The sequence below is a fragment of the Miniopterus schreibersii genome (genome assembly GCF_964146895.1).
Source record: "Miniopterus schreibersii genome assembly, chromosome: 5".
NCBI classification, from domain to species: Eukaryota; Metazoa; Chordata; class Mammalia; order Chiroptera; family Miniopteridae; genus Miniopterus; species Miniopterus schreibersii.
In genome coordinates, this window is record NC_138106.1 from 82,032,728 (window position 1) to 82,057,384 (window position 24,657).

Genomic DNA, 24,657 nt, shown 5'->3' on the forward strand with positions numbered 1-24,657 from the left:
GTAGGGTGGCATGAACAGTTTTAAAACGCAGGCAGGGACAAAAAGAAAAGGAGACACATAGCATTTTATTCACTTTCAAAATTTCCCAAAACACTCATTATAAGCCAGTGGAGAATTAGAGCATAAATTACAATCTCTTTTTTTTTTTTTTTTTTAATGTAAAGAAAAGCTCATTTTTCTCTCTCAAATATATCAGGAGTTTTATAAAATTAAAAGCATATTTTTAAAAACAAAACTCATTTGCATCAAACAATGACAGATTTGCCCCGCACCTAGCCGTGCAGCTACACGCCCGGGCTGGCCGCGTCCAACGCGCTTTATTGCTGGTGGGACAGACCTGAGCATCAGTGCGCCGGGCGAGTTTACGCGGGATCCATCCTTCACTCCCTCCCAGCGTGTTAGAACTCTGGCAAAGCCGTCTCGGAGTTATTTCCCCGACATAATCATACCCCGTGGAGTAGGAGCAGCTAAATGGGTTCTGCTATCAGAGGCACATATGTTCCAAGGCAGCTGTGGTCCCTGCGCCACCACGGGTGATTGAGGCTCACTGACGGCCGCCCCGAACAGGCCTGAGTCGGGTCCGGAGGAACGCCTGCGAGCACTGAGAAAAGTGTATTTTAAGCGGTTCTGACACGCCATCAGGTCGCCCCCTTTTAAGTGCTGGGGTCATGGTTTCATTCCTCCTGAGCGTGCGGCCATCAGAAGCCTGGCTCCACACCTGGGTGCGAGATGATGGTGACATTAAAGGAGAGGAAGGCACTGAGCGACGGCAGGGACCGTCTGTCCCTGGATTTTCATAATGACTCCTGCAGAGCGGCTGAGGGGAAGGCAGATCAAGAGCATTTCTGTAAGAAGAAAGAAATCTCCCTTCTTACTTCCTTTCAAGAAAAGAATAGCCGAGCACCACGGGGCCAAATACCGCTTCTTTTTCACACGGCTCTCACCGCCGGACAGGCTGAGAAGGAAAGTGGGGCCTTGAGAGCTGCCACCCGGCTTTCACCTGGAGGAAGCTGCCGCTCCGTCGCTGGCACCGTCACCAGGGGCTGCCTTCATCCCGGGGGCTTCCCAGATGGCACTGCCTGCCTTTCACATCAGGCCAGATGAGGGCAAAGGGGCTGAGGAGGCCTAGCCCTTAGATGGGGGGTCCGTGACCCTGCTGCGCCCTCCGGCCACCCAGGGAGGCTTCGGAGCCGGAGCTGCTGAGGCTCCCGCCCGACCAGCTGCACAGGCCCCTGGAGGCTGGGCCCCAGCCCCGCAAAGGCTGGGAGCTCCCTGCGACCCTAGTGTGCGGCCAAGGGCGAGAGCCGCCAAGGCGGATGGTGGCCAAGACAGGTGCAGTCAGGTGAGCCTGAGTCAGGAGGCCTCGCTGTTAGGGATTGGGGGGTACAGCAGCAGGAGGGGGAGAGTGGTATTTAGCACTATTTCCACAGAGTTGGGAGCTCTGCTGGTTAAAGTCAGGCTGGGACCCTTGGCTTCATCCCCTTAGCTGTGTGGGGAAGGGCCTTGCACTTTATCTACACCCGCCTGGCCTCGGAGGGAATGAGTGATCTGCTGGTGAGTTTGCAGCAAGAAACTGAGCGTGCTTGGCTCTCAGCCCCAAGACGTCCCCTCTTTCCACATCTGCCCACCAGTGACAGGAGCCCTCTCCCCACCTGGATGGGGCAAAGGCGCCAGCTCTGCCCTGGATGGGGGCCTCCTACCAGACAGGCGAGGCTGCCTAGTGCCTCAGAACCTGGTGGATGAGGTAAACCGTGTTCTCCAGCTGCTGTATCAGAAATAAAGCTAATGCTTTGACTTCCACCTGCCTGTTGCCTGTGGAAGGGCTCTGCTCCTTCCAAAGAGACTATCGGGGCTCCCCTCCAGAGGTGTGCCATTGGCCCAAATATCGGCTGAGACAAACATGGCAGAGAATTCCAAGAACTTGCACAAAGAAAATAGAAACGAGAATGGGAACAACATATCAGAGGCTGAGGAAAGTGCGTGGCAGGTATCAAATTAGTAATTAACTATAAATCCAAAGTTCCTGGATCATTACAGCAATAGTCATCCACCTGGTCAGGAAAAAAAGGGTAAAATTCTGGCTACCAGAGAAAACGTTCTCCTGAATTTCATGTATTCTGAGGACTCCTATGGGGGGATCTCGGTCTCGATGCACAGATAAGTGCTCTGACCACCTGGGGCCAAATAGCTCCCGCCCACGCATGTGACTGACCCCAGGTTTGCGGATGCAGATGCTCTCCCCGCACTGCAGTCTTGTATCTCCCACTCCTCTCAGTGGGAAAGCAACTCTCCTGAATACAACTCACATGATGTTAAAAAATATTTAGGCAACTCCTCAAAATTTACAAGGAGCTTCTACATAAATTATCTCACTTGAGATGACGGAGAGTTCAAGGGGATGAATGCATTGAGTGGCTGGCAGGGAATGTCTTTTACTAGATTTTCATTATGACTGGCTGTGGCTGATGGGCTGAGGGGAAGGCAGATCAAGAACTCAGAAGTCCTAGGGTTTATTTCTATTACTACCCACAGTTACACATAAGGCATCCGAGGCATGCAGAGGCCCACAGGAGCAGTAAATGACAAAGCCAGATTAGTCCCAAATTCTTCTAACTCCAAAAGTTACTCTTTTTCAACCTGCCATGTTGCCTTTCAGTTAATGTCTAGCTACTTGTCTCCTTCCCACCAACTCCTCCACAATCTTCTTGCTTTGGTGGTGGATGATATTCCAACCACCTCATGCTCTTGATTAATGATAGGTTGTGACTGATTTACTAATCCCTGTTTTAAGAATTGTAAGATAAAAGATATGACTGTTAGACTCGAATCAGTAATATATAAAAGGATACAGTTCAGATAAACTATAACAGAAGAACTCAGCAGATAGAAATAAAATAAATTTTAGGGCAACTGAAATGAAAGCCATACATTTAGAGATATCAAATAAAAATGGATTAATGGCAAGCAATAAAGGAGCATAGTTAGCAATTAGCAAAAACAAAGAGTTTTCTATCTTATTCTTATTACCCTCCAATGCCCTATTGAAACATCACAACTTTGCATGTAAGACACAAATTTTTTGTAAGTTAGAGTGTATATGTGCCTTCACTCCCCCAACAACAACAACAGAAAAGCATCACTGGGTGCCTATTATGTGCCTGAGCATCTTTGTAGACGGAGATGAAGGGAATGCTGGAGGGTACTGCTTCACAAACAACTCAGACTTGGGCAAAGAATTTTTAAATACCTGACCACTCATAAGAGCTGTACACGTTCACCTGCCAGATGGGTTAGGTTATGTTTTAGTAACAATTCCAAATGTCACAGATTTAAATCAACAAAGATTTACCTTTTGCTCATGGTACATATTCTTCAGAGAGCAGCTGTAGGTCCAGTCCAGTATGCAGCCACCATCCGGAATGCTGTAACCGAGAGAAAGAGTTATAGAGACTTTCACACTAGCAATTAGATTCTCTGACCCAGAACAGTCACATGCCATTTCCACTCACATTTTGTTGGCCAAGTCATGTTACATGGCCACACCTAACTTCAGAGGGGCCAAGATGTGCAATCCTACTATGAGCCGAGGATGGGAAAGAGCCAGAACTACAGATGGTTGAATAGCACTAATTACTATCACAATGACCGTGTTTGTTCAAAAAGCTCCAAGAAGAAGAGTTAGCACAGAGAAATCAGAGAAACATCACTGATCTCACTAGATGGCATTGAGAAGCCATTCCGAGCAAAGGAAGAGCAGGAACAGAGGTATGAAGAGTCTTCTGTGTCCAGGGGACAGAGTCCGTGTGAGAGGAGGAGTGAGGCTGGAGGTGAAGGCAGTGACCAGAATGAGAGGACTCTGCTGGCTGTACTGAAGCAGTTAATTTCACCTCGTAGGCAATGGGAAGCCATGTGAGGATGTTAAGCGCTATGTGAGAGGACAGAAGATGGATTGCAAGAAGACCCAAAGAGAGTTGGAAGGCCAGTTGGCAGGCTCCTCCAATGTTTGAGGGCCCAAACCAAAGCACTGTCAGAGGGGTGGAAAGGAGGTGAAATATTTCCAAAATATTCAGAAGCAAAAATCATCAGAACTTGGTGACAGGGTGAATTCCAGATTTCTGCTAGACAGATAGTTGTCATAATTCCCAAAGACAGGAAATACAAAAGGACAAAGTTTAAAGGGAAGATGAAATTATTTGTGGTCATGTTTAACAAGGTACCAGTTATGGGCCAGCGACAAGAGATGTCCATCAGTGATGCAGACGTGGAGGGCATGAGAGGGCCCTGGGGTGGAGCTAGAGGATTGGGAATCTGCAGATTAGAGGAGGTTGTTGGAGCTGTAACTGAGGTTGAGGTTTCCCAAGGAAGGGAATCGAATGAGAAGATAGACATAGATATGTTCTAGGAAACGCCAACATGTACAGGTAGAGGAGGGGGGACTTGCAAAGGAGACTGAGAGGGAGGGTCCGTGAGCTGGAAGAGAACAGCTGGGGGAACCACAGGAGGAGGCACCTTCAACAAGGGAGGAACAGCCAATGGTCCTACGCACCACAGAGATGTCAGTGGAAATAGTCCTTTGAAGTTTTACACCAGAAGGTCACAGGGGACCTTTGCTAAAGCAGTCCGGATGGAGTGGTGGGGAAGGCAGGTGCTTGTAGCAGCTGAGGAGGGAATGGGAGGTGAGGACCCAGAGAAAGACCAAGGTCAGGCGGTAGCTAGATGAACGCTAAGGCAGGCTGTGTGTGTGTGTGTGTGTGTGTGTGTGTGTGTGTGTGTGTGTGTGTGTGTGTGTCTATGCTGAGGGGATGGAGCAGTGGAGGAAAAGGCTGAAGATGGATAGGAGAGGTAAGTAATAGGTCTAGAAAGCACCCTGCAAAGGTGGAAAATGGTGGGTCTGAGAGTACAGGGAGAAGGCCACACCTTAGACAAGAGAAAAACAAATTTCACTAAGAACAAAGGAAAGGTTGGACATGGACCAAAGAGAAGGTGTGGGCGGAAGGCAGTGGGCACTGAAAAGTTGAGAGAATTGCCCTGATGGCCTGTGTTTGTTCTGTGAAATGGAAGAGTTCAGTTCACTAGAGATTTGTAAGCCTTTTGTAAGCCAGGCACTTAAGACTAAGGGGAATGTAAGTGGGGATGTCATAAGTGCTTAAGAGTGGGGAAGTTTGGAATATCTGACAAGGGACAGAAGAGGGAAAGACTGGAAAAGGCTTTGCAGAATGGGAGGGACCACAGATCAGAGGCTTGAGGAGTCACCTTTGACAGGAGAGTGGGGGTACAGAGGCAGGGGACCCAGCCCGAAGAATAAAGTCCCCAGCAAATGACTGCAGAAGGGTACATTTTCTACAGGGAGCATCCTGGGAACTGTGTTTTCACCCCAAGCCATTAACTTATGTAGCTGAGTTTCACAACAGCAGGCTACAGTCATGAGAGCATGACAGCTTTCTCTGCACACTGAGCAACTAAGGCAACACAAATTTCCTTTCCCCGGGCCTGCCTGTGACCCGGGCACCTTCTGCTATCAGGAGAGTGAAGCCAATGATTAGTTTCTTCTAGCTCTCAGTCTCTGACTAGATATCAGAAATCTCTGCTTTCCAGACTTAACGGAGAAGGAACTGAGCTTTGAACCAGGGTTGAATTGAAACAGTTGAGTTTAATATGCATATTACAAAATATAACCGATGTTCTTTAAGTGTATGTGTGTGTGTGTGTATACACACACATACACACACACACACACATATATTATATATATATATGAATGTATGTGTGTGTGTGTGTGTGTGTATATATATATATATATATATATAAAGCACTCTGACCCAAGTAATTCCCTGCTGGGAATTCCTCCCAAAAGGTTATTCCCATTCATCATCCACCCCATAATAATAACAATGAGAAAGACACGTTCTTGACTATGTTCATGGAGCATTAATAAGCTATGATATCGAAACTACAGAAGACATGAGTTTGTCTTACACCAGTTTGATGGAAAGTTCCTGTTGTTAGCAAAATGATAGTTTCGAAGACAATATTTATAACACGGAAAATGCTTATATTCTGAGTAAAAAGAACCGAATGTGACCTCAAAACTGTATTTTGATGATAGTAATACAGGAAATAAATATTAAGATGGGAAGAGATTTGAAAGGAACAAAAATAAAGGAAAATCTTGCTTTTATGTTGGTAGGATTGTGGGTGAAGTTTTTTATCTTAATTTTCATTTCATTGTTATAATGTTGTTCATTAAAAGGAAAAGCTTCTCCGTAAACAGTCTGACATTTGCACAAACTAACAGAACCAAGGTGAGAAGCAAATCCATCTTCCCCCAGTCCGCCGGCCCTGCTAACAAAAGAGCTTTGTCATGTTCAGGTTTGAGAGGAATTCTTTTCCCGAATCCCAAACTTCAAACCTATTATTAAACAGTAGTCAGTTTCCATGTAACATGTTGACAATCACCCAACTATGTTGGATTAAAGTTTTTCTTTTAATAAAGAGATTTGAAATTCTATTCCAGTTGCCAGAGGTCTTTCAACTGCTAAAAAACCCAAAAACCAAAACCAAGCCGTACTGGGTTCTACCACTCCCTCTGGCAGCTACTTTATTTGATCTCCATTGCCCCAGATTCTCTCTGAAAATTCTTTCACTCCAGCCTCTGTTACCACCAGCCCAGAAAGAGCTTACATCGAGGCCAACGGCGACTGCCTGCCTTGATGGGCAAATGCTGGTTCTCAACCAGAACTCCCCACCGCGCCCACACTGCCAGCACCCGCCTACTTCGCCTGTGGCACTGTCGCCAGCAGGACCGTGTGCTCCCCTCCTCCCTCCTCCCGATGTGGGGCCAACTCGCTTCAGTGGAACCAGTGGCTTCCACAGGGACCCGAGGCCTGCTAACCAGCTCGGGCTCCACTCCCGCACCCACTCCAGGCAGAGGGCATCGCCCCGCATGAGTGCCAACAGCTACACCACGCTTCCAAACGGCAGCAAGTATCCCCTATGGGGCTGGAAATTGGTTCTTGGAGGAAAAAACGCTTTTTTAAAGTATATATATTGCCCTGTGAGCGGTAGGTGACCAACCCATGTGAGATGTTTCTCTCTCTCTCTCCCTCTCCCCCTTCTGCTCTCTCTAAAAAATCATTGAAAAAACTACCCTCAGGTGAGGATTCACAACAACAAAAAAGTATGTATGGCGCTGGCCTGTGTGGCTCAGGGGTTAGAGCATCAGCCCACGCACCGAAGGGTCGCAGGTTCAATTCCCGGTCAAGGGCACGTACCCGGGTTGCTGGTTTTCTATCCACCCCCATGTCAGGGCCCATGTGGGAGGCAACCAGTCTATGTTTCTCTCTCTCTCCCCCCACTTCCCTTCCTTCCATTGTCTCTGAAAAGCAATGGAAAAAATATCCTCAGGTGAGGATTCACACACAAAAAAAGTGTATATGTACTTAAAACACAGGTATAAATACAATACAGAAATCAATATACAATATATTTTGGGGGTAAAAATTTCATGGGTGGAGAGTAATTAAGAGAAATGTCTAAAAAGACTCTTGTGTGGGGAGCAACAATAAAAAAAGTTGAGAAACACCGATCTCACTGTGCCAGGCATGCCAGGTACTAGGTGCACAGCAGTGAGGAAGACGGGGCAATGCACCTGCCCTCATACCCCGGGGGAACCGAGAACACGCTTATTTATACTCCTAATAAAAATACAGGTTTCATCAATGGTAATAATGGCTGTGTAGGGAAATGAAAGCAAGGAAGGGGGCTTGGGAGAGGGGAGGTGACTGGACAGGGCGTTGCAAATTTAGGTAAGGTGGTTAAAGAGGGTTTCCCTGAGAAAGTGGCTTTTAAGTAAAGACATGGAGGTGACAGAGCAAGCCCAGAGGACACCCAGGGTAATATCCAGGCAGAGGGAACAAGCAGAGCAGAGGCCCCGAGGCGGGAGTGTTCCTGGCATGTCTTAAGCACAGTAAGACACAGTGACTGGAGCATGCTAAGCAAGGAAACGGGTGGCAGAGGAAGTCAGGGTCCGGCAAGGAGCCCGATCATGCATAGCCTGGTAGGCCACTGTGACGAGGCCACTGGGAGGGTTTGAGCAGGGGATTGATAGAAACCAGTTCACTTCTAAAAGATGCCTCTGGCTGCTGGGTAGGAAGGAGGGGTGGAATCAGGGAGCTCTCTTAGGGACCCCTTGCAGGCACCCAAGTGAGACCTGATGGTGGCTCAGACCAGGGTGGAACAGTGAAGGTGGTGAGAAGTGACCACATTCTGAAGGTAGTGCCAACAGGTTGCCCCAATGTGTTGCACATGAAATGTGAGAGTAAGAGGAGAGTCCAGGATGATGGCAGGGAAGAACGGAGCCGCCAGCAGCTGGCATGGAGAAAGCGAAAGGACGCAAGTGGAGGAAAGCAGGACTATGGGTTCAGTGTGGGGCACACTGAGATGCCAATTCAATACCCCAGTCAAGGTGTTCAACAGGGCCATGGCCGGGTGGCTCAGATGGTTGGAGCATTGCCCTGTGCACCAAAAAATGTTGCGGGTTCAATTCTCAGTCAGGGCACCTAGGTTGTGGGTTTGATCCCCAGTCGGGGCATGGGGCACATACAGGAGGCAACCAATCAATGTATCTCTCTCTCTCCCTCCCTTCCTCTCTCTCTGTCTAAAATCAATAAAACATATCCTCAGGTAAGGATTAAAATAATAATAATAATGATGATAGAAGATGTTCAATAGGTAACTGGAAGGCAGGCAGGTGTGGCTTCCGGGGGAAGTCTGGGCTGGAACTGCCCATTGGATACAGGGAAAGCCATGACACTGGCCAAAGCACCAAGCGAGCGAGTGGAGGGGCGGAAGGAAAGGCACATGAGGACTGAGTCAGCCCCGGGGTGACCCGGGGGGGTGAACCAACAGGCGGAGCAGGACAGCAGCTGGTGAGGTGGCAACAGAACCGGGAGAGGGCAGTGTCTGGCACCAGGGCAGGAAGGCGTTTCTGGGAGGAAGGAGTGAGCCGCAGACCAGTCACCACGAGGATAAAGGATGGACCTTTGCGTCGGGCAGCCGGGAGCCCGCTGTTGCCTGAGAAATGTCACATGCAGTGGGTTCAGGAGCAGTAGCTGCAGGAGGACTTCAGTGAGATGTGTGTGTAAGATGAGAAAGTGACAGCATGTTTGTGGGGCGGGTCCAGTAAGAGGGGGAGAGGAGAGCATCCCTCAGCAGTGTCTGAGGAGGCGCGGTCCTGGGCCGTGGCGGAACGGGCCTTAGGGGGCCAGGCCACAGTGAACCTCTGCTGGGCACCTACTGTGTGCTAGGTACTTCCTATGCTGATGTCACTGAGTCCTCTCAGATCTCAGAGAAAGGTAGAATTAGTCTTATTTTTCAGGTAAGGTTTCAAATCAAGGTTTAGGGTGTTCTTGGAAAGAAGTATAATGCGAACCTCCTCGGATTTCAAATGCGTGGCCCTTTCCCAGGCTGTCTCCTGGACACTCGCATTTTACGGGGAGGAAAAGAGACCCATCAACCTGCGGCAGTTCCCACAGGGGACCAGGCCCTGGGGTGTCTGACTCTGCCCTGAGCTCATTTCTTTTCCTCAGCTCTCCCTTCCTCCATGCCCAGTGGTCACCTCTGCTGAAGCTCTTGCTCAAATCTGCGAGACCCTACTCATTCCAGACCGTGTTCTTCCTACTTTCTCTGGTCTGCAGTCAGGTTTACGGAGGTTTAATTTACATACAGTAAAATTTACCCCTTTTAGGTGTACAGGCCTATGAGTTTTGACTAATGCATAGAGGCATCTGTACCCCTCTGTGGTCAGTCTCCTCCCCCACCCCCAACCCTGGGCAACCACTGATCTGCTTCTGTCCTTATCATTTTGGTTTTTCCAGAATGTCACATATAAAGAATCATACAACATGCAGGCCTTTTGAGTTTCTTTCACTTAGCATAAGGCAGTTCCAAGCCATCCATGTTTCTGAGTCACTTATAGCCTGTTCCTCCTTATTACTGCGTGGCATTTTATCCTATGGATGGCCACAGCTTACTAGCTTTTCACCAGTTGATGACTATTTGGGTTGTTTCCAGTGTTTAGTGAGTATGAATAAAGCCACTTTAAACATCTGCACAGAGTTTTGTGTAGACATGTGTTTTTTATTTTTTTAGGAAATATCTAGAAAAGGCATTATGGGGTCTTATGTTAAGTTCAGCTTTCTAAGTACTGAAAAAATTCAAAATAATTAATCAAATGGATTGTAGACTTAAATGTAAACCTAAAATTAAAAAAAAAAAGTCAAGAAAAATACATAGGAGAGAATATTTGTGGCCTTGCATTAGGCAAAGATTTCTTATATTTGATATGTGAAACATGATACATGAAAGAAAAACTTGATAAATTGGAATTCATAAAAATAAGAATTGTTCTTCAAAAGACACTGATAAGAGAATGAAAAGATAAGCCACAGACTTGGAGAAAATATTTGTGAGTTCCTTATCTGATAAAGGGCCGAGTGTGCATAAAGAATTCTCAAAACTCATAATAATAGTAATATATCCAAACAAAATGCACAAAAGATATGAACAGACACTTCACCCAAAAAGATATATGGAAGACAAAGAAACTCACAAAAAAGATGCTCAATGGCATTAACCATTTGGCAAATGCAAATAAAATTACAATGTGGAAAACTACAGGTCTATTAAATGGCTACAATTTTTGAAAACCTGCCAGGAGCCAGCAAGAATGAGGGACAACTGGGCCTCTCCCATGGCTGGTGGGAAGGTGAACTGGTTCAGCCACTTTGGAAAGCACTTGGCAATTTCTTATAAAGTCACACACAGGAGCTGGGGATGGGGGCGGGCGGGCTGCCAACAGGAAATGGGAAGTTTTTGGAAAAGTGGAATTGTGCTATATCTTCTTTGTGGTGGCAGTTACACAACTCTATGAGTTTGTCAGAATTCACAGAACTATACACCAGAAAGGGAGGATTTTTTAGTATATTAATTTTACTTGAATCTTAGAAGTGGGAAAAAGTAAAAGCAAAGGTATCAATGATACTGTGTGACTTCAGGCAAGCTACTTAACGTCTCTGTGTCTTAGTTTTCAAAAATCTATACACTGAAGATAAAATAGTATCTTCTTTATATTGTTGTAAGAATGTAATGTGTAGACTTATGTACTATATATAAAGGGCCTGGAACATAGGAAATGCCAATGTTATTTTTCTTATTATTATTGCTACTTGTGCTCTTTGCAGAAGTTTGGTGATGAAATAATGGAGAGGAAAGAAGGGCGATTAGGGGCTTGGGGTGGTTTCAGGAAGAGGAGTCCGAGGAAACCAGGGATACAGAATGAAAGAGAGTAATTCTGAACACGCAGCCCAGTCCTGCACTGCTAATGTGAACATCAGCCACCCGTTTTAAGAAATAACTGCATTGCACTTGTCACAACTAACCAAGTAATTTCTGGAGAATTTCTGGACTTGCTGGCCCCTCCATAGATCAAAATGCTCAAATCCTTTTTCTGTGTTGTAATTCTAAACCTAAAAGAATGGAAGGCCAAATAAGTCTACCTCCTGGACACACACTCTCCAAAGCCATTAAAGGGACACCTCCTGATATTTATCAAATGATTTGCTCTCAGCTTCAGCCAAGGAGAAGTCACATTAGTGTTGGCTGGGAAATGGGGGGGGGGGCTGTCAGCAGAGTTCTAGATGGTCACTGCAGACTCGGGGAATTTTCATCAAAGCCAGAAACCTGATAAAACATAGGTATAGTGCACAGGGAGGACTTAAACCTGCTGGGTGACTTTCTCACCACCGTGGGAATTTTAAGAGACTTCATAAGAATTAAAATGCTGCACATAATTTATTTTAGCTTCTGGCTTTTCTTTCCAGGAGTCAAATCAGTGCAACTTCTGTCTGCATTTGATTCAATGTGGTAACAACCCTCGATTTGCAGACAGGCTTCGCCTAGCTACCCTATCGGAGATGAAGAAGGTGACTTCTCTTCATGGAGGGGCGGGGGGAGATAGAAGGAAGCAGGTTTTTGGTAACTACTAGTGAAAACCAAGTCAACAGTTGATTGAGTGCAATATCAGCAGTTTGGATTGATGGAGCTGTCTCAACAGTTGGGAGCTCCAAAGGGCAGGCAATTGTAGTCAGTTCCCTCTGCACCCCCAGAACACAGGCAGAGTGGACTGGACCCCTGTGGTCTCCGAGAGCAGGAGCTCAGCACCTGTGAGCTGGACACCCGCACTGCACTACCGTATCTTCCTAACAGAGCTGAGGGCTTGCCCCATTCTCTCTCCCCTCTCTCTCCATTCATCCATATCATTTTTAATTCATAAAGACTAAAAAAACACAACCACAATACCATTAATATAAGCAACAAAATCAGTAACAGTTATGTAATATCACCTAATATTCAGTCTATGTTCAATTTTCCCTGGTTATCTCAAAAACGTACTTTAGAAATGGTTCAGTCAAGTCACAAACCATATCCATACACTGCATTTGGTTAATATGTCTCTTAAGATTCTTTTAATTTAGAACAGGCACCAGAATATTTTATGTCTTCATTGATTCTTTTAATTATTTTAAAAAAATATTTATGTATATATTACGTACATAAATTCTTGCAGGGCAGTGAAAAATGTTTTTCCAAATAGTGCTAAAAGGTACATAATGAAATATCCCTCAGTTTCCCTCCCCAGAAGCAAGGTTACCAGTTCCACACATAACCTTCTAGAAATAGTCTCTGCCTACATGAGCATGCCTGTCCCTGAGGTGGTTAAGAGCAAAGACATGAGTTCAGATCTCTGTTCTGCCACTTACTAAGTCTATTGTTCTTTGAAGACGTTTCGTTTTACTAAGTATAAATCTTGGGCATGTTATATGGCCTCTGAGCCACAGTGTTTCCTCTGGGAAGTGGGACTAATAATAGTCTTAAGGGTTTGTTAAGAGAATTCAATCAGGTAACTAAAGTACTTAAGTAATTACTCATTACTATATACATTCCCCTTTGGCTTACCCTTAAGTGATACAATGATGCACATTTCTCTTCACTTGTTTGGTTTGTTTTTTCATTTTACACATTTGGTGATAATTCCATACCTGTTCTCATAGATTCGCTTCACTGTTTGTAATCACTGACTTATATTCTGTTGTATGGATGCCATACTGATAGATATATAAGTTATTTCTAATCCTTTGTTTTACAAAAAAGCAAAACACTGCAATGAATATACTTGCTATATTTTATAGGATTAGTATACAAAACATCCATAAGGTACACTCCTGGAAATAAAATTGTTCAGCTCAGGAACATGTGCATGTCAGTGCCCAACTGCCTCCAAGGAAGCGTAACATTTACACTCCTAAGAAAATGCACAAGGTCCCCATTTCCCTACACCCAGCTCCCTGGAACATTGCGGAAAGCCTCGATCTTCGTTAATATGATTTGTGAAAAGCGGTATCTCCTAGGCTTGTAATGTACATTTATTTCTCTTATTGTGAGAAAATAAAAGAAATATAGTGCAACTAAACCTCGGCAGTCAGATGACCTGCCCCGACTCCTGAGTGCGACCCGCGTGAACACTGTCAGCTGCAAACGCCCTGTGGGCGTTCGTGAAGCGGGCGCCCCTCTCCCCCACGAGGCGAGGCGCGCTTTGCGCGTGGACCGAGGCAGGCAGTTACCCCCGGCGGCGAGGGTTTGTTCTGAACCCGCGCACCCCTCACCGGGCCCCTTTCTGACCACGGCCTGGCCCAGGGTGGGGCGCTGAGGCCTGGGCCCTGCATCTGCACCGCTGACCCCTCCTCTCTCGGGGAACACTGCCTCCCCTGGGCCTCCCCACTGTCCCGCTGCCGGGTTTGCTCCCAACTCGCAAGCTCCCTTTCTCATCGCCTCAGCCACCTTCTCTCTCCTGCGTGGGAAAACACGGGGGAGCCCCAGGGCGCCTTCCCAGCCTCTCTTTCCTCTAACTACAGCTTCTCCCTAGATAACCTGTCCATGGCTTTCCGCCAGGGCCAGGGCCAGGGCCGGGGCTAGGGTGAGGCCACTGAGGCAGCTAGGACATAAAAGTTAGGGAGGCCTTCACTCTCAGGCTCCGCAAGTGCAGGGCTGGCCCGGAGAGAGACCGTCTCCTTGCATTTTATACCCCAGCTCCACCTGTCACATACCCCCGCCTCCTCCCTGCACCCCCAGACACATGGATCCTGTTCGACACCTCCACTTGGTCTTAAACATGACCCAGACTTAAAACAGAGCCCTTGCGTCCCTTCTCACTCCCACCCCAAACCTGCTCCTTCTATTTCTATCTCGGTTAATAGCATCGCCATTTATTCAGTTGCTCGGCCGAAAATCCAGGAGTTACCCGTAATTCCACTCTTTCTTCAAGTCCTGTCTTCTATCTCCAAAATATATCCCAAATCTGACCACCTCTCACCACCTCTACTCCCACTCCATTGGGCCAGGCCCCGTCTCTGGCCACTGTATGGGGCCACCCAGGGTCTCCCCTCCCCTTACACTCACAACTCAGCGGCCAGAGCAATATTTTTACATCATTGAGACTGTGTCACTCCCCTACTTAAAACCCTCCAGTGGCTTCCAAATGAATTTAGAATTAAAAGAAGACTCCTTCCCATGCTCAATAGACCAGGACCTAGCAGGGGCAGCAATCTGAGCTCAGCAAAGTGATCTTCCACCTCCCCTGTTCACCAGGCTCACTGCTCCCTCCTGCCCCAGCTGTGCTCCTCTCCCTGGAGTGCTCTTTCCCAGATGTTCACCAGGCTCACTGCTCCCTCCTGCCCTGGCTGTGCTCCTCTCCCTGGCGTGCTCTTCCCCAGATGTTCACCAGGCTCACTGCTCCCTCCTGCCCCGGCTGTGCTCCTCTCCCTGGAGTGCTCTTCCCCAGATGTTCACCAGGCTCACTGCTCCCTCCTGCCCCAGCTGTGCTCCTCTCCCTGGCGTGCTCTTCCCCAGATGTTCACCAGGCTCACTGTTCCCTCCTGCCCCGGCTGTGCTCCTCTCCCTAGAGTGCTCTTCCCCAGATGTTCACCAGGCTCACTGCTCCCTCCTGCCCCAGCTGTGCTCCTCTCCCTGGCGTGCTCTTCCCCAGATGTTCACCAGGCTCACTGTTCCCTCCTGCCCCGGCTGTGCTCCTCTCCCTAGAGTGCTCTTCCCCAGATGTTCACCAGGCTCACTGCTCCCTCCTGCCCCGGCTGTGCTCCTCTCCCTGGCGTGCTCTTCCCCAGATGTTCACCAGGCTCACTGCTCCCTCCTGCCCTGGCTGTGCTCCTCTCCCTGGAGTGCTCTTCCCCAGATGTTCACCAGGCTCACTGCTCCCTCCTGCCCTGGCTGTGCTCCTCTCCCTGGAGTGCTCTTCCCCAGATGTTCACCAGGCTCACTGCTCCCTCCTGCCCTGGCTGTGCTCCTCTCCCTGGAGTGCTCTTCCCCAGATGTTCACCAGGCTCACTGCTCCCTCCTGCCCTGGCTGTGCTCCTCTCCCTGGCGTGCTCTTCCCCAGATCACTACAGCCACTTCCTTTCAACATTCAGCTGTCAGTTCAGGTGTTCCATTCCTGACACCCAATCACTCACCCAGTCACTGCCAATCCCATTACCGTTTTATTTCTCCATAGCGTTGTCGCCATCGGAAAGTGTCTGATTGTTACCACTGCACAATAACTCCCTTAAAGCCCAGAGGCTTCAGACAAAAGTTTAAGTTCGGCTGGACAGTTCTTGACTGAGTCTCTCCTACCTTTATAGTTAAATAGCAGCCAGATTGATGTCACCTGGAGACTTTGCTGGCCAGAAGTCTAACACTCTTCCCCCAGGCTTGGTGCTCCTCCAGGGGGGCCCTCTCTCCAGGAGAGCAGCCTGGACCACTCCCGGGAGGCAGCTCAAGCCTCCAAAAGGAAACCGGTGGGAGCTGCCGGTCCCCTCAAGGGCTAGGTGCATAGCTGGCACTGGTGCCTGCTGCCCTATTCAGGTGCTCCGTCATAGGCCAGCCCAGGTGCAAGGGGACTGAGGAATAAATTCTACCTCTTAAAGGGGAAGTTATGTTGTGCAAAAGAAGGAAAGGAGTTGATGATGGCCATCTTTGGCAATAAGGTATCACATTTGTCTGTCTACTTGTTACTTGTCTATCTACTCCCATTAGGTTATAAACTCCACAGACAACAGGGACTTTGTCTATCTTGTTTGATGGTTCTATTTCCAGCACCTAGAAGAATGCCTGGCACATAGTAGGTGCTCAATAAATAAACACTAAATGTTTAGGAAACTAAAAGGGACTGAAATAGACTTCCCCAGATTGGTTTTGTCAGGTTTGCTGATGTTAAGCATGCTGATGCCTCAGCAGATAAGAGAAACCCTCCATTTAGAAAGCATTTCATTTCCTCTGCAAACAAGAAAAACTTACCCTGAACACGAAATCTAGAAATAGACTTGGCGTGTTTTCCAAATGGAAAATATTTCTTGTACCACCAGAAATTATTTTCCCACAGCTTGTGCTACATCAAAATATTGAAGTTGACTGCAAATATCCTTTTCTTTAAAGCAAAGGAAATATGAAAACCTCCTGTTATTTGAACTCTCCCAGAGGTCCCCAAACTGAAAATGTCATTGTAAGTTAAGATAGAGTTAAATAAAATAGATGACTGAGAAATGTCAGTGAAAGTTTTGGTCATCGGCCTGGCCTGTGTGGCTCAGTTGGTTAGGGTATTGTCCTGTACACCAAAAAGTTGTGGGTTTGATTTCCAGTCAGGGCATATACCCAGGTTGAGGGTTCAGTCCCTGGTCAGGTCGTGGGAGGGTGTCAATTGATGTTTCCCTCCCTCTCTCTCTCTCTCTCTCCCCCTCCTTCCCTTCCTCTCTCTAAAAATAAAAAATAGCCCGGCTGGGCGGGGCTCAGCAGTTGAGCATCGACCTAGGATCCAGGAGGTCACAGGTTTGATTCCCGGTCAGGGCACATGCCTGGGTTGCAGGCTTGATCCCGAGCAGGGGGCGTGCAGGAGGCAGCCGATCAATGACTCTCATCATTGATGTTTCTCTCTCTCTCTCCCTCTCCCTTCCTCTCTCTGAAATCAATAAAGATATATTTTACAAAATAAAAAAATTAAAAAAATTAAATTAAAAAGTTTTGGTCATCAAGCTTATGTACAGTTTTTGGTTATAAAGCCAGCATTTGTTTATTGAAGGAATTACATGACCAAAACAGAAAACAAATTCCCTCAAACCTCTCCTTTGCTAGTTTTTACTGGTGAGTTGTATAAAATAATCCCGTGTTTAAATCATTTTATAAATCCCTTATAAATTAGTGAGAATGTATTCATCTGAAGGATTTTAGTGATTTGTTGAAGTTAAAAATACAGGTATTATGTTTTTAAAATTACACTTGCAGACAACTGCTAGTTAAATTTCTTCTCATCTTTGTGTTACCTCCAGTTTTCCCAGATTTGCTCAAAGCGATCCCAGTGAGTATCCACGCCAATGTCATTCTCTTCTCCATGATCCTAATTGTCCTCACCATGGCAGGGACGGCCCTCTTCATGTACAACGCTTTCGGCAAGCCCTTCGCAACTCTGCACGGCCCACTAGGGTTGTATCTTCTGAGCTTCATCTCAGGTAAGAACCGTATTCTACCCCTGGAGACAAGTGTGTTTTCAATGTCAAAAGACAGGTCTACTCAAATATAGAGCTGCCGGGTAGATCCATAAAGGTTCACAGTAGCATTATATATGACAGCAAAAAGTGGAGAAAAATATAATTATCCAACAGTAGGGACTTCAATAAATACAGTAGTCTATGCAAATAATACGATGCTAACATTAAATTCTATTTTTGAATGAGACGTAATCAAAAGGATAAATGTTTGTATCAAAAAGTTAAATGGAATAAAAAGCAGTATATAAAATTTTTTAAACATGGAACTAATTTGATATATATATATAGAGAGAGAGAATATATACAAGTATATATTGTATATATACTCCATATAGCCTCCATATATAGTACATAAACATATAGAGAGAGAGACCATTCTGCTGGTAAGCAGTGAAATTTTCTCTGAGCAGTAAAATTATAGGTGATTTTAATTTTTTCTCATACTTTTTAATATTTACAAATGTTCAGTAATGTGCATTTATTTACACATAATCAGAAAAATAAATAAAAATCATCAAAAACAGCAAAGGACAAGTGTTGCACCCACACGCGGTGCTGTCCCCAGGCCCGCAGGCAGTTCGTGTGGCCTAAGGGCAGGTGTGCCCGGGCGAGGGGAAGTTCCAAACCAGCACATCAGCCCGGCAGTAAACCTGGGCTACTCGTAGCCAGGCTTGATGGAAAAGGGAAAGAAATCTAGCCAGGGCCACAGGGTGCTTAGGATATGTTTACAAGGAGGGAAAAAATGAGAAAATACAATACGTAAGTCCTCCATAGCCATTTTCCTATAGGATGTCTCTGATTTCCTCCAACTCCAAAGTTGCAAAAAGACTCATATTCTGTCACATTCCCAGGAAGCAAGTAGCTTTACTAATGATTTCACAGAGAGATTCGAGAGATCACATCGCACACCAGCAAACAGCGCATTGCAGACCCCCATTCTCCCCGTTTCTTTCTCCGCTGTCCCCAGACCCAGGCCCCTTCTTTCTCTTGACATCACTCCCTTCCCTCTGCATAATTCCACTCCAGCCACAGACTTGCTTAGCTCCCTCTGTGTGAACAAAGGCTGGTCATGAGCAGGCATTCGAGCCTCCAGCCGTTATTGCTTGAGTTCCTTTCTGGTCTTATGCCACCCTCATCTTGACAATCAAATGGTACACCCTACCAAAGTAGTTGTCTCTCTGGTGGGGGTTCTGCTAATATTTTTTCCAGATCTTTCACAAGCAGATAATTTTCAATTGTGCACCGATGATTACCCTGGGAGAGCAGAGTCCAAGTCTTTCTAATCGTTTATCTCTAGCAAGAGCATCCAGCATGAGGCTCTACACACAGTAAGCCATTCAGTGTGGATCGTGGACTTGTAAAAGCAAGCCGGGAAGATGTTAACCTGGTCACTTAGTACAGTCCAGGTTAGAGAAACCGGAATTCAAATGGCTTGGAATTAGCAGAGTAGGCCCATAGAGGCGGTGGGACATGAGCCAGAGGGGACGGAAGATGGTAAAGGAAAGCCAAGGGCTTTGCAATCGGGCCAGAGGAGCAAGGGCATAGGTACAGGGTGTGGAGGGACAGCCCTAGATAGTGACTGGACCTCATGGGAAGGTCGAGGTCAGAAGTAGGTGTTGCCACAACTTCCCCTCACCCAACATACCAAACCACACTGGGTGTGCTACCTTACCAAAGGCCATAGAATCCGTCGGGTCAGCTAGAAAACAGAACACATACTATTTAAACAGAGGGGATAGAGTGCTCAGCAGTGGATCTTAAAGTGGGGTCCCCAGACCAGCAGCATCTGCATCACTGGCAACTTGAAAGAAATGCAGATTCTCAGGCCCCGCCCCAGACCCACTGAATCAGAAGCTCTGGGGGTGGGGCAGGGCACTTCGTGCTTTCACAAGCCCTTCCTTCAGGTGCAAGCTTGAGACTGAGAACCAGGTAATAGGGAATTAATTAAACAGGTGTTGGAGAACTGAAAAAACAAAAAGGAGACCCTGAGGTAAATCACAAACCATAGTTTCAGAAAGCAGCTACCACCCCTAGGGCTCGTGAATCAGGGGAGGTCTGGAGTTACCAGAACCTAGAGGCTAAGGAAAGGCCCAGGGTGCTGGGTCTCGGACCACTGAGGAGATGGCACTGTCACGGGGCCCCAGGAGGTGGCTGTGGGAGTGCGGGAAGGTCTGGGTAACTCCCAGTTGCGGCTGCCAGGAGAGGGCCAGGCGCCAGGTGGAAGGAGCAGACCCTCCTCTCCTGCGCTGTCCTCCCCGCCCCCACCCATGCTCTCCACTGGCAGAGACTAATGGGAAGCAGCTGACAGGCAGAACTAGAGCCTGGGGAGTCTTGACCCAGCATCACAAAGCAGAGAAAAAAGAGCTGGTTTGAAGCCGAGACACAACAGCTTATTAACTGGCACAGTCATCTCACACCAGCTTCTGAATAAAATTCAGAACAACAGCCCATTTGGAAGACAAATTATTTGGCAGTGCTAATGGACAACCAAACTAACAGTACTTGAAAAGCAAGATGACTCCAAGTCCCATATCATATTGTAGCCTTTGGCCAAGTCTAATGCAAAAAAACTTGAGCACAGAATATATGTGGGACCACACAGACCCTGTGCTTACACTATATGTTAGCTTTGAACTTGTTGCAAAAGCAGGTGTTCAATAAAGGTTTTTGGATGAGGGACGGAAGGGAGTGGGAGAAATGTAAAGGAGCCAGCTCCAGATCTGGGTCTTGCAGGGGTTAAAGGCCTTAGTGTTTCCAGATCATCTGTGTGTGTTTTTAAGCCCCAAATCCTTATTTTTAAATTCCAGAGTTTTCAATAACTTTTAAAAACATGTGTGAGGGTCAGATGGACCCACAGCCTGTGACCTTTGGGGATAAAGTCACTCTTGAATCACAGACTCCCTGATTCCCCTTCAGTCTCCAGCAGTACCCTGGAGCGCCTGGGGTTTGGGAAAGGTTTATCTGAAGTTGTAATATTCATGGTGACCCCAGCTCTAAACCCTGAATGTGGAAGGGTGGGGGTTTTACAGCCCTTATCTCAAACACTGAAAGTGAGCCAATAATGGAGTGAGAGGCCCTTCATCTCCAGTGTGAGTCACATTTCATTAGAGACGCCCCCAGGGGGCAGCTCTCTTCCACCTTCTGCCCAGGTCGCCTCCCTCACAGTCAACAGAGAAGAATCCTTCCTCCTAGATCTCCTTCCCTTTTTCTACTTACCCCTAGATTCTCCCTTTCCTCGTGCTGATGTCATCGCAGGGCCATTTCTTCAGCTGCCTGGTCCTGAGGCATGAAGACGGGGAGAAGGGAAGGGAAGGGAAGAGGGGTCCTCCTGCTGTCTAGCAGAGACCTTCCATGGCCCAGAGTAACAGTGCTCTGAGCCCCTCCTTGTGTTTCCTGCTGTGGCGCATGCCTGACTGTGGACAGAGAAAAGAAAGGGAACAGTGCTTTGGATTAGGCCACCAATGGTTTTGTTACCAGCCAGAGGACAAGACCTCCGTGCTTGTCTTCTTGGAGGAAAGATTTCAATCAAGACACAAAGTGTAGAAAAGCAAGCAAGAATTCATTGACCACAGCAAGAATACACTTAGGACAGTGAAACAATGAAGGGCCTAGGCTGGGCTGCTTTGGCTCACTGGGGAGTCAGAGAAAAGGGGGCCTTGGAGACAGGTTCAGAGGGTTAGCCGAGGAGGAGCTGCCACTGCCCACTGCTCCCCTGGTTGCAGGTCTCCTAAGGTCCCTTAGAGAAAAGAAGGGGGAAGGGAATGGAGTGGCCTTGCTCCACTAGGGGGGAATGAATGTGGGGGTCCTTCATCCTGAGCCTATTTATCTCTCTTGCAGGTGGAAATCTTAGGGGAGATCTCAAGGGAGGGCCTCAATAGAATAGTCATCATCTTTCCAGGTGTGTCCTTTCAGGGTCCTGGTCTCCACTGATTGGTGGGCACCAGGGGGGTCATTAGTAAATGCAGCTGGTCCTAAGACAGCCATGGTGTCACTTGTCTGGTTTTGCTGCTTTTCTGGGCCTGGAGCTGAAATACAACTGAGGCCTAGATGTTACCTTTAAGGAGGAAACGCTCAGGGGGTCTAAACCGAATTACCAGGGATATGCTGGGAGAATAGGTTACCCTGGGGGCAAGGTTTTTGTTTTCCCAGTTTTGCCCCTTGCTAGGCACCTGGGGCTTTCTGCCCTGGTGACCTTCTGTATCTGGCCCATTGTCCTTGCTCTGCTCATGTCTGTCTAACCACCTATAACAGTTTCAGTCCCCACAGCTTGTTCATACTATGGCTCCATGGACCAGACGTTCCTTCCACTTCTCATGGCTGCCAGTTTGGCTCATCACATTCCTCAGCCTCCTTCGTGTAACATTCCTGCCCCTCTCATTGTTCCATGAAAACCACACGAGTCAGCTCGCTCTCTCTCCTCCTGTCAATTATAAACGAGGTCTGAGAAATTGTTCCCCTAGTTAGGATTTTAGCCCTACCTTAATGGGCCCCCACAGTTCATTGTGGGCAGTGGTTCTCTTCCTGGACTGTACATTAGAATCACCTGATGAGCTTTCAAAACTACTGATGCCAGGTCCCCACATCACACTAATTTAATTGGAGTCTCTGGAGGTGGAGCCTGAGCAGTGGTATTTTTTAAGCTCTTGTAGGTCATTCTAATGAGTGATGAGTGTTGAGAACCATGGTGCAGGTGCACATATTTCATTTACTCAGCAAACCTGAGTGAGGGCTCACTCAGGTTTATAGTGGTCACTGTGATACCACAGTCACCACTGTTATAGTGGTCACTATGATACCACAGTCACCACTGTTATAGTGGTCACTGTGATACCACAGTGAATCAGGCACACAGTCCTGCCTTTGTGGGGCCTACAATATAGTGGGAGAGTCACACAAAAGTGTACAATTAAAGATCACAAAAATTATAATCAGGGTGATAAACAGGCTGCTATGATAGAAAATGGGGGGGGGGGGGCTTCAGTGTGGTGGTAGGCAACGGCTACTCCCATTAGCTGAGTTCTAAAGATACAAAGGAGCTGAGGACCCTCAGAGAATTTCCCTAGGAGACATGTGAGGACTCTAGAGAAAGAGGTCACCTTGCTGTAGGAACTGAAAGTAGGCCTGTGTGTCCAAGGGGCAGGCAGGGAGGGGGAAATGGAAAGAAATTAAATTGGAGAGATCAGTTGATGCCAGTTAATGTTGGATCTCTAAAGCTATGGAAAGTCTTTTAGAATTGATTCTAATTGCCATGAGAAGTTTGTGAAAGAGTTTAAGAAAATGTTGGATGGCTGATTTACCTTCTAAGAAATGTCCAGTGAAAGACTAGGCTATTGCATTGGGTATGGAGAGAGACGAATGGATTCTAGGGACATTTTGAAAGCAGATCCAAAACATTTTGCAGGTAGCTTCAGCAATTAGTAGATAGTGATGGCATTAACCAAGATAAATAAAATAGGAGAGGAGCAAGCTTAGAGGTTGGGGCAATACAGAAGCAGGGAGAGGAGCTCAGCACCGGAAATCAGGTGTTCTACTTGGGGCATGTCAAGTTTGGGATCCTGTGAGATGTGCAAGGGAAGGTGTCAAGTAGACAGTTGGGTATATGAGCCTGGAGTTCAGAGAAGAGGTCTAGATGAAAAATATAAATGTAGGAGTTGCCAGAATATAGATATTATTTAAAGCAATGACAATGGATGAGATCATCTAGGGAGAGAATGTAGTTAGAAAAAAATTGGCCCGGAACCAGTCCCTGAAGAACACCGACAGTGAATTTGGGGTTGAGGAGGAGCCACCAGAGGACACTGACTAGGTGTGTCCAGAGGGGAGGAAGGAAACCAGGAGACGGCGGTGCCCCGGAGGCTGCAGAAGGGGTGTTTCAAGAGCACTGGTCAACAGTGAGCCTTGTAAAAGAGCCAAAGGGAGATAAAGGGGGAGGGGAGGGAAAGTGGGGGCGCAAAATGAGGGAAAAGGGTGAAAAACACTTCCCTTGGGGTTTAGAATATAGTAAGGGGAAAAAGAGAGGTGTACACAAATTAAGGAGGTGAAGAGAGGAAGCAGAGAGAGAGGGAGGGAGGGAGGGAGAGGGAGAAGGAGCTGAGTATAGCAGCAGCTGACCCACAGTTTCACACTGGAGCACTGATATATGAGTATATGCCTTTATATGTTCCATTCTAGAAGTTTCCCGCTGGCGGCAAAGTCCCAGATCTGCACGTTAAAGAGAGCAGGCTGGGGAGAAGACTGGCCGTGAATCAATGGTGGGACATCCTGGGTAACTCAGTGGATACTCTCTGAGGATGATACTAAACATATTGGGTCGAGCGAGCCTTTTGGAGGTGATGAAAAACTCCAAAATGTGGACTTACTGCAAATTGCATTTATATGTCTTCTCTTACATAGAGCATCATATTATGAGTTATATCAAGCAAGGCAAACAAATAAAATGACTGCCTTCCTTTAAAAGGGGGTGCTACGAATATGGGTCTAATTGATTATGATAATTACCTCAGTGGCAGGGCCCATAAATAAGCTCAGTCATACACGGCACATGAAGACCAGGAAAATAAAGAGCAGGACAGAAATAGAAGCATGCTTTCATTGCACATCAGTTTTGGTGCCACTAAAGCCCTGGCCTCTGTAATATGTTGAGGACACACTATTCTGCAACGGTCTGAGTCTTGTTTCACTTGGGTCCTTATGGAGGAGCTGTTGTTCGGGGTCCGAGAAACAGACTGAGGATGTCCCAGCACCAAAGCCACGGGGCGTGAGGAAGGATAAGGACTGGGGTGGGAAAGTCAGCAATAAGAATATTCTACCAGTTTCTCAACATAGCCTTTAGAAAGGAGGCCACAGTGGGAAAAGGGAAGTGAGCCAGCCCGCGGTGGCAACGGGCAAGAAGCTGCTTTGAGGTGCAGGCAGGAGCTGCAGAAGTGCTGTGAGAGGACTGCACCCCACACCCCGCCAGGGAGGCAGGGCAAGGACTGTCCAGCTCACTCCGCGAGGGGCCCAGCCATGA

The 24,657-nt window shown here is 47.2% G+C and overlaps 1 protein-coding gene across 3 annotated transcripts in view; it reads left to right on the forward strand.

Moving 5' to 3' along the window:
• The window catches only part of CLRN1 (clarin 1), a gene marked incomplete at both ends in the record, with an annotated part of 37,351 nt that overhangs the window by 6,780 nt on the left and 5,914 nt on the right, over positions 1–24,657 (forward strand). Inside the window, one exon of one of the 3 annotated variants that reach the window (XM_081138650.1) lies at positions 17,386–17,609. The exons of 1 other annotated variant lie outside the window; for it this stretch is intronic. In XM_081138650.1, the coding sequence (XP_080994776.1) occupies positions 17,386–17,609 (224 nt within the window). The remainder of the gene's footprint in view (positions 1–17,385; positions 17,610–24,657) is intronic. One more of the 3 variants, XM_081138651.1, reaches the window with a different exon arrangement.